This window comes from Arvicanthis niloticus, chromosome 5 (genome assembly GCF_011762505.2).
Source record: "Arvicanthis niloticus isolate mArvNil1 chromosome 5, mArvNil1.pat.X, whole genome shotgun sequence".
Taxonomy (NCBI): Eukaryota; Metazoa; Chordata; class Mammalia; order Rodentia; family Muridae; genus Arvicanthis; species Arvicanthis niloticus.
In genome coordinates this window covers 644,609-655,000 of record NC_047662.1, presented here as the reverse complement: position 1 = coordinate 655,000, position 10,392 = coordinate 644,609, and the positions used below count along the sequence as shown (strand labels likewise).

The 10,392-nt window shown below is 43.2% G+C and overlaps 1 protein-coding gene and 1 long non-coding RNA gene across 5 annotated transcripts in view; one reads left to right on the top strand and one right to left on the bottom strand.

Annotated features, from left to right (window-relative positions):
• The window catches only part of Slc35e2b (solute carrier family 35 member E2B), a 26,652-nt gene extending 16,442 nt beyond the window's left edge, over positions 1-10,210 (top strand). For 2 of the 4 annotated variants that reach the window (XM_076933576.1, XM_034501820.2), the window contains exons 6-9: positions 787-840; positions 1,377-1,449; positions 2,375-2,520; positions 5,975-10,210. In XM_076933576.1, the coding sequence (XP_076789691.1) occupies positions 787-840; positions 1,377-1,449; positions 2,375-2,520; positions 5,975-6,212 (511 nt within the window). In that variant the 3' untranslated portion in view covers positions 6,213-10,210. Of the gene's footprint in view, positions 1-786; positions 841-1,376; positions 1,450-2,374; positions 2,521-5,536; positions 5,946-5,974 lie in introns of those variants that run through there. The other 2 variants (XM_034501821.2, XM_076933577.1) reach the window with 2 other exon arrangements.
• LOC143442256 (uncharacterized) overlaps positions 7,011-10,392 on the bottom strand; it is a 5,056-nt gene continuing 1,674 nt past the window's right edge. Inside the window, exon 2 of the long non-coding RNA XR_013110278.1 lies at positions 7,011-7,966. This is a non-coding gene — a long non-coding RNA (uncharacterized LOC143442256). The remainder of the gene's footprint in view (positions 7,967-10,392) is intronic.

Here is a 10,392-nt window from a genome sequence, read left to right as displayed (position 1 = left end):
TGCTTGCGTACCTTACTTATTTTAGTTTAGATTTTCTTTGTTTGTTTGTTTGAGATAGGTTCTCTCTACTTAGCCTTGGCTGTCCTGGAACTTACTATGTAGACCAGGCTGTCTTTGAACACACAGAGAGTTGCCTGCTTCTGCCTCCTGAGTGCCAGGATCAAGGGTGTGTCACTCCTGACTTAGATTTCTTTTTATTGTAGATGTATGAGTGTTTTGCCTACATGTATGTTTGTGTATCATATGTGTACCTGATACCCTCAGAGGCCCATCGAGGTCAGAAGAGGATGTAGGATGCCCTGGCACCTGAGTTGTAGAAGGTGGTGAGCACCATGTCAGTTCTAGGAACCAAACCTGTGTCCTCTTGTAAGAGTAACAAGTGCTCTTAATACCTTATCTCTCTTTCCAGCCCTTTTGGTGTTTGGAACCAGATCCTACATGGCCCAGGCTGGCTTCTAACTGTGAAGATGCCTGTGAATATGACCTTGAACTTCTAATATTCTTGCCTCTGTTTCCCTTGTTGGGTTTTTCAGAGTGTGCAGATCAAGACCCCCGTGGTCCTCTGATGTCTGATATGGCAGGCCATTCAGGTTCTGCATTCTCTATTTACTTGTCTGTAGGGACAATAGGCACAGTTCTATTTCTCAATGAGATGATGCCTAGACACACCTGGTACAGGATTGACCTCCCAAAAGTCAGTGCCAGTGGCTGGCTGACTGCCTTTGCAGCCATTGTCATCAGCTCCTTACTCATTTACCAATGTTAACATTTTTGTCTTTGTTCTAGTTTGCAGAATGTTTTTTCAAAAAAGCTTCTCAGTGGGGACAAATACAGGTTCTCGTAAGTATCCCTAGTAAGAGGATTTCCAGTTTCTATTTTTGTGTCTGGCGGCAGTAGTTGGAGGGCCATAGTATGTGGAGGTGGAGTGGGGAGGAGATGAGACAGCAACTCCCTATGTAGTCCTAGCTGTCCTAGAGCTTGCTATATAGACCAGGCCTTGACTTCACAAAGATCCTGTGATCTTTGCCTCTGCCTCTCAAGCCCTGGGATCAAAGTATGCACTACCATGTCCAATATTGAATCTAATTTCATAAGGCCCAGTAGGACTTTTTGATCATTGTACAGCTCTGAATGACCTCTGGGAGCCTGAACTCACTTTGATTGTTTTGAGCAGCTTTGACAGGTCTTTGTTTCCCAACTTACTCCTCAGACCACCAAAGAGGCAGTTCAGTTCATGATAACCCTCCATCCTAGGGAGCCAAGGGCAGCACTGTCATTGTAGGAGACACAGTTGTAGATTGTTGATTCTTTAGATTTTCCCCCAAAAGTACCTGCGTAGAGGCCTATACCCAAGCAAGTATCTTCTGTCACTGCAGGGCCCCGGAACTGCAATTCTACACCAGTGCTGCTGCTGTGGCCTTGCTGATTCCAGCATGGACCTTCTTCATGGTGGGTTTCCAGCCTGGCACCCACAACCCTGGGGCTTCTGCTGCCCTGTGGCAGTTGAGGAGAAGGGCGGGCTGTCAATAGAGCTGAGTGTTGGCACACACCTTTAATCCCAACACTTGGGAGGCAGAGGCAGGCAGATCTCTGTGAGTAGATTAGGAGGCTAGCCTGGTCTACAGTGAGTTCCTGGACAGCCAAGGCTACACAGAGAAACCCTGTCTCGAAAAAAAAGGAATAGTCAACAGAAGTTTTTGTTGTTTTGAGATAGGTCTGATATGTAGTTCTGGTTGGCCTGAAAGTTGCTATGTAGACCAGGTTGGCCTCAGACTAAGAGATATGCCTGCCTCTGCCTCTTGATTGCTAGTATTAAACAAATGTGTCCCCACAGCCACCTATGTCAGTATTTGAAACCAAACTGAGAGGATTCCCCCATCCTCAGCCCCCTTCCCTAAATGGCCATCCAGTGAGCCTGTAGATACAGATACACTCATGATGTATTTCCTTGAGTCTCTCAGCTTACAAAAGTGCATGTCTGTATAAACTTTTTTCCTTAAAACATGTTGCACTGGGAAGTCTTTAGTGATCATTCGGTGGGACATAGCCTTTACCTTGCCCCACAGTTACACACATGATAAAGGTATTTCTCATATCTATGTGTCCTTTACAAATGGGGATGTGTCTTGGGAATATAGTCTTGGAACTGTAATGGTTGGTTGAAACATTTTATTTCCCATTAGCAGTGCACAGGAGTTTCAGTTTCTTCTATAGCAATCTGTGTACATACTGAGTCTTGATAAAGAGGCACAGTGCTCTCAGCATTCCTGATTTTCAGTTACTGGGCACCAGTGACATCATATCCTCTCAGCAGTGACAGTGACAGTGACAGGGAGACACAGGCCTGAAGAGTGTCCCTTTGTTTTGTCCATAGGATGTCCCTGTGATTGGTAGGAGTGGGAAGAGCTTCAGCTACAGCCAGGACATCGTGCTGTTGCTGCTGACAGACGGCGCCTTGTTTCACCTTCAGAGTGTCACTGCATATGCCCTGATGGGAAAGATCTCCCCTGTGACTTTCAGGTGAGTGGAACATTAGGATACATTAGATTTTCTGTGCCATCACTACATGAAGTAGATTTGCATGGAACTTTTACCTAGAAATCCATGTTGCTTAAATTTTTCTGAGATTCTTTGTCTATCTACAGCAGAGCTGTCAGAGTTGTCTAGATAATGGGATATCTGTTTGTATTGTCCCAGACAGGCACTGGTGGCCACATGTTATTTCTGAGTACTTACTGTTGAAGTACAGTGACAAACAAGAGTGCTTTCTTTATTTGAGTTTGATCACTTTCTTTCTGTCATTCTGTCTTTCTGTTTTTTGGTTTTTTTTTTAAAGACAGATTTCTCTGTGTACCTCTGGTGGCCTGGAACTCACTCTCTAGACCAGGATGGCTTAGAATTTATACAGATACACCTGCTTCTGCCTTCCTCAGGCTGGGATTAAAGGCATGTGTCACCTTGCCTGGCTTGATATTTCATTTTCCGTGTTGGCGATTCTTCAAAAAGAAAAAGAGGTGCTGGAGAGATGGCTCAGTGGTTAAGACCACTGGCTGCTCTTCTTGGTTTGATGGCTCCTCCCACATGGTAATTAACAACCACCTGTACCTGCAGCTCCAGGGGTTCAAACCTCCCTTCTTGTTGTCTCCTTGGTTACTACACATATATCACACTCATACTTACATACAGACAAAACTTCCATACACATAAATAAAAATATAGCCTCATACCAAGCAGTGGTGACACACACCTTTAATTCTAGCACTCAGGAGGCGGAGGTAGGAGCATCTCTGTGAGTTCAAGGCATGCCTGGTCTATGAAGGAAGTTCTAGGATAGCCAGGGCTATAAAGAGAAACCTTGCCTCAAAAAAAAAAAAAAAAAAGCAATTAAATAAATTTTCAAAATAAATAATCTTTGATTTAAAAAGTTTTGTTTCTGTTGTGGAAGTAACAGATACGCACAGACATCCCATAGTATCTGACAGAGACTGGTTCCAAGAACATCCAACAGTGCTAAGATTCACAGATCACTTTTTCTTTTTGAAATGTTCTCATACATAGCCTGTGCTGGCCTGGGACCCAATATATCGCCAAGGAAACTATAAAATTCCATAATATTCCTGCTGCTCTCTCTCAAATGCTGGGATCACAGGCATGTATTAGCATACCTGACTCAAAATCCACAGATCTTAAATTCCTTGTATACAATGACAAGGACTTTGCATTTAGGACTAACAGTGCTACATAAATGCTATAAATAACTGTTACGCTGTATCTTTAGAGAGTAATAAGGAAAAAAGTCCATACACACTTAATATAGGCTCAGTTTTTCTCCCAGATATTTCTGTCTGTGGTCAGTTAATTCCAGGCATGTCTACCACATAGAACCCATTGTTCTCATCATAGAATGTTCAAAAGGGCAGAAAGTATAAAAATTAAGTTATCCATAATCCCAGCCCAACAGAACAAAAGTACAGACCTTTTCATGTATTTCTTATTTACTGTTACTACTTGGTCCAAATATGTGCATGGGACCAGTTTAACTTAGCAAATTATAGCCTCTTAAGGTTGTTTTTCCCCTCAGGGCTGTAAGGATCTTGACAGTATGCATGGAGTTTGTCTCATTCTGTTATAGGAAGTAAGCTGAAGAATTTAGGGGCAAAATATCACAATGTTGCTGTAGGTGTTGCCATAGTCCTCAGGAGTTAAAAAGAGAATAGTTAGAGGCAAGACTAGGATCCATGATGAAGATTCTTTCTCTCCACACCCCAACACACACACACACATGCATGTATGTACACCCCACAATATCTTGTCTTTAAACTGTCTTAGTCCAGGTGCTGGAAGATGCCTCAGCGTTGAGTGTGCCCTGCTCTTACAGAGGACCAGGGCTCAGTCGGAAGCACCTACACTACAGCTCACAACCATGTATTACTCCAGTTCCAGGGGGTCTAACACCTCTTCTGACCTATGTGGTCTCCTACACACACATGGTGAACAAACATACAGTCTGGTACATGCACATACACACAGAATAAAATAAACATTTTAGTTTAAATAAATGCAGCAGCATGGTTGCATACTTTTGTAATTCCAGCGTTCAGGACACTAATGCAGGAGAACCCCTGCAAGTTCAAGGCCAGCCTAGGGTAAATATATATATATATCAAGACCTTGTCTCAAAAAAACTAATGAGGAGCTAGAGAGGTAAATAACTTTGAGGAGCAGAGCACTTGTTGCTCTTGAAGAAGACCTGGAATTGATTCCCAGCACCCACATGGTGATTTACAACCACCCAAAAGCTCCATTTCCAGGAGATCTCATACCCTCCCCATACTTCTGTGAGCACCAATCAGGAATGTGTGCACATAGAGACATGCAGGAAAACTCACACATGTAAAAACTAATTTTTCTTCCTGACCACTTAATTCCCAGAAATACTGACTCTGAGACTATTTCTTAATAAATGCCCAGGCCATAAGTTTTGTCTTGTTCTCTGACTTGCTCTTTAATTATTACCTCTATTATTCTAACCTGAGTTCAGCTACCTACAGGTCTCAACGTTCTGGGGCAAACATCTCTCACCTCTGACTATCTTCCAGATTGTCTCCATCCATGCCGGATGTCCCGCCTCCTATTTCCTGCATCAGCTCATTGCCATAAGCTTTTTATTGATAGGTGGTGCTTATAAAAGATTCTTTGTACACATACACAAAAAGCGAAATAAAAAATAAGACATTTTAAAAAGAAGACAAAACTAAGGCCAAACTGGGTGTGATAATGCACTTTTATAATCACAGTAATTAGGAAGCAGAGGCAGGATTAAAGCAGCCTTATCTATTTAGAGAGATAGATGTTGGCCTGGGCTATAACAGCAGGAAAGAGACAAAGCTGAAGCAGATGTGACAAGGTGTCAGTCATCAATCTCAGGTAGTGGGGGATATGTTAGTGTTTCTGTACTTTCTTTGAGGTTTTTCTTCTTTAAGTTATTTAATGTGAATGGACTTTTCTTTTTTCTTTTTTCTTTTTTTTTCCGGAGGGGTGTCTGGTGTATATGTGTGTACATCATGTGTATGCTTGGTGCCTGTGGAGGCCAGAAGAGGGCATTGGATTCTCTGGGACTGGAGTTAGAGACAATTTGACCCACCATCTGAGTGCTGGAAACCAAACCCAGGTCCTCTAAAAGAGCACCCATTGCTCTTACCTACTGGAACATTTCTTCAGCCCTTGTTTTCAAAGTTTTCATTAAAAAAGATAGTAAACCTGAGAAATAAAAGAACAAAGAAGCAGGCAACACCCCATAATGCTCCCCATCCCTCTGTGGTAGGCGCCTTATCCAGGTCCCTCTTGGGGCTGAGACCCTGGATGGACAACGCAGCACTGTTGCATTGTGTGACATTTGTAGTCACTGCTAGCAGCAGGCTATACCCTGTGTAGGTGTGAATCCAGAGTCTGACTGTTATCTCTACTGCTGTAGTGTCGCCAGTACTGTGAAGCACGCCTTGTCTATCTGGCTCAGCATCATCGTTTTTGGAAACAAAATCACCAGCCTGTCTGCCATTGGCACCATCCTTGTCACAGTGGGTGTCTTGCTCTACAACAAGGCCAGGCAGTATCAGCAGGAGACTATGCAGAGTCTGGTCACAGCCACCAGCCGAGGCCCAGAAGATGACACAGAGCCACTGGTTCCTCAGGACTCTAGACAGCACCACTGATCACCTGATGCTGTGTCCAGGCCCAGACCGTCCTTCTGTACTCTGAGCTGGAACAGAGAAGGATATGATGCAGGGCAGGTGTCTTGCTCCTTCCTGGACATTAGATGGGGGATTCAGGAATCAGCTTCTGCCTGGCAGAGCCCCGAAGGAGGAATCAAATGACCTACAACTCCCCTGGCTGCAAGTGAACCAGTGTCTCAGTGCCCAGCCTGCAATTGGGCCAAGGTCTCAGTGGGGCCAACTGTGGAATAAGCACAGGCTCCAGTACTAACCTGAGTTGCTGTCTGCTTGATGCCATCCAGGAGACCTAAACTTTTCTATGCCCACCACCACCATCACAGGCACTGAAGCCTGTTGGTTCTTGACAGTCTATGAAACAGACATTCCAGATGCCAATGACTCTAGCATGGAGCCACAAAACCCTGAGAAACCAGAGTAGCAGGCACAACAGACCAGTGGCTCCTGCCACGGAGGGACAATGCTATGTGAAGGAAAAGTATCCTCTCCTTGGCTTCTGCTACACTGAGCTACTCTGCTCCAGGGCTGTTGTCCCATGTTTCTGCTGCCCATTTGATGACTGCCCCACTCTAGGAAGTTGGGGACAGATATCTAATTCAAACATGCTCTGGAGTGCTTTTCCATTTTGAGTATGATGAATGTGAAGTGGGCTGTTCTGAATGGCCCAGTTGGCTACCCTGTGAAGATTTCCCTTCAGAATGGATGACAGGGAAGTTTTAAAGAGCATTGTGTATACAGGCTATGTTTTAGTTAAAGGTACACTGCTTTTTGACAGAGCAGGTGCCTGTAGAGGTTTCTGGAGTGTTGTCTGCATGTCAGGTACATCAAAGTCTACACACACAGCTGGCTCATCATCAGGGGTCATATGATGACTGCCGGAGCCACCAGGTGCCCAGAGCTTAAGGTAGAGTGGAGGACAACAGTGGGGCCTTGGGAGTAAGAGGCTGAGGTTCTACATTATTCAACACTTTGTGAGTTGTGTGTGGCCTGCAGTCTGTTGCCAGCCAGTCTTTAAGACTCTCTCCATTACTTGTAGCTGTAGCCACTGTCACTTTCTTGTCCGAGTCTCACTGGTCCTCACTGCTGTAAGTCTTAATGTGCCCATGGTGGTTCACTGGTTCCAAAGTTGGCTTCTTACCTGGAAAGTATGAAAAAAGCCCCTCAAAGAGATAGATTGGGGTGACAACAAGCAATAATTATTTATGTCTACATTTTATTTACTTGAAAAAGTCATCTTCCATGATGATGGATCAAAATGAGGCCTTTTAATCTACAAGCCACCTTTCTAAAGAAGCGACCTGAGCTGGACACTGGCTAGGTTTGTCTTTGCTATGCTATGTAAGGTCACCCACCTCCATTGTGAAGCTGTTCTCTCATTTGACTTTGCCCAGGTTTCTAATTCCTTCCTCTTTGCTCTTCTCAAAATAAAGATCCAGTGGAGGGTAGATGGCAGATGTTGGATTAATCTGTGCAGTAGTCCTGTCTACTCAAATCTGGCTGTGGAGCTGCTGATACAGAAGAACACATGTTTGTGGGTATTGGTTGGAAGATCTCTGGCCTTCCCACAGACCTTGTCTCAGTATACTCAGAGTTCCACATACCTGGCTTCTTAGTGTTGTTTGGAGTTTCTGCCTGTGTCCTTTGTGTAATTAGGAAATGGCCCATTGTGACTTGCTCTGGCCACCCCTTCCCCACATCTCCAGACTCAGCCTGTTTTGATTTTCTACGTTTTTGGACTAGAAACAAGAACAAAGATTTTTCTTAAAGCGACTTCCTGTAAAGCTGTTCTTGAGACTTGTCCGCATAGGTGGGAAGATCATGGAATCAGCCGCTTCTTTCAGGTCTTCCAGGACAGTGCTGGGTTGAGAGCCCTGGAATGGCCCCACTTGACCATTTATTATGACCATACCATAACAATATTTTTAATTAACTTTGTTAATACTTTCATAGAATACTATGTTCTTCATGAATTGTTACTGATGTACATGTACAAATATTGACACCACGTGTCATTCCATGTCCTGGATAATTCCTCCTGAGTCTATGTCATTGTCTGGTCTGTTGTAAACAGAACACTGGATTGACCTTCTGAGCCAGCCATCTGCTTACTCACTGCACACACAGTTAAAAGATATACACATTTCTAATTTCAAAAAATCTTCTAGGGGCTATAGAAACAGCCTAGTGGTTAAGAACTAGTAGTGTGTTTCTTCCTGAGGACCCAAGTTCAGTTCTCAGAACTCTTGTAGAGTGCTTCACCAACTTCCTATAACTCCAGCTTTAGGGATCCTGATGCCTCTGGCTTTTCTGAGCATCTGTACATGGGTTCATGTATGCACACACACACACACACACACACCCCTTAAATTTTTAAATACATTTGTTGGGTGGTGGTGGTACATCCCTTTAATCCTAGCACTTGGGAGGCAGAGGCAAGTGTATCTCTGTGAGTTTGAGGGCAGTCAGGTCTACAGAGCAAGTTCCAGCACAGCCAGGGCAACACAGAGAAACCCTGTCTTGAAAAACCAGATAAATAGATAAAGAGTTTTTTTTTTTTTTTTTTTTTTTTTTTTAACACTTTCAGGATTTGGCGTACACTTTAGTGGCACATTACCGGCATGCCATGTGAAACTCTTTGGTTGATCCCCAGCAGCATACTTGGGACAGAGGGATAAAGGAGAGACAACAACAACAACAAAAACCCCAAAACTTCCACTACTAAAAGACAAGAAAAATATTCTTTATTGTTTTATATGCATTGGTGTTTTGCCTGCATGTGTGTTTGTGTGAGGGTGTTGTATCCCATGGAACTGGAATTACAGATAGCTATGAGCTGCCATGTGGCTCCTGGGAATTGAATTTGGGTCCTCTTGAAGATCAGCCATCTTACCAGCTCCTGTTTTGTTTTTAAACCAGGTCATGATGGCACATTCGTATAATCTTAGTATTTTGAAGGCATTAGACTACATAGTCTAAACTACAAGGCCAGTTTGGGCTACATATTGAGACCAAGTTTCAAAAAAACTTTTATGATCATAATTTCTCATATATTAGGATTATAATCCGTCCTCAGGTGGTGGTGGTGATCTACACTTTTAATCCCAGCATTCAGGAGGCAGAGGCAGAGGCAGGTGATTCTCTTTGAATTTGAGGCTAGCCTGGTCTAGAGAGCCAATTCCAGGACAGCCAGAGCTCTGTCATCTCTACAGATAGGAAGCCATGTGGATTCCTCTGAGATTGCCCTGACTCTCCTGCCTTTGAGCAACAGTCTTTTGTTTTTCCTTAACATAAAAATATTGACCTCCCTGTGGGAGGCCTCTTCATCTCTTCATTCCCGACCCTTTGGTTGTTGTGCTAGGGATAGAAATCAGAGCTTCAGTAACGCTAGGCTGCTATTCTTTCTCTGAGACATGGCCTCCAGCCTGTTTTTCTTAGTTTATAAATGCCTTTGCTTTCCCCGTGAATTAGAACAGGACATGCTGATTGTAGACAAATAGTACCCACCACAACTCAGAGTGTAGTAGGTTTTAACTTCTGTGTCTCTGAACTATGTTTTCCTGGGGACTCTGACCCTTACTTTGGTGGCTGTTGGACCCTTTCTAACAAGTTTAGTTTGAAACAAATCAAGTTGGCAAGTTGTGTGCTTGCGGGGCTTTTGTTTGTTTTTACTTTTCATTTCTAGGACTCAAGCTGCATATTAAATTCATTTGTAATGTCTGGATTTGGAGATAATTGTGAGTCTGTTTCTTCAGTGTTGGCAGTTTGGAAAAGGCCACAGTTTAGGGTGGGTAATTGTCTACATCAACGCTAAGTATTTGCTTTATACCAAACAATACTAAGGAACTAAAACACATCATAAAATGTATACTGTTTTGTACTTCACCTCTTTCAGTATTTAAATAATTATATTAATGTGTCCTTAAAAAAGAATTGTTAGATAATCCAGTGATTCCTGAAATAAATTGGTATTCTGTAATTAACCCTGCAGTAGCCTCCTCAATCTTTTTATTCAAGCTGCCAATTTTTCTTGTATGAATATGAAAACATGTAACTGTTTTCTTTTGTTTGGTTGTTTTTTTCTTTTTTGACACAAGGTTTTTCTGTATAACCCTGGCTGTCCTATAACTCTTCTGTGGTCTAGCCAGCTTTGAACTTACAGATC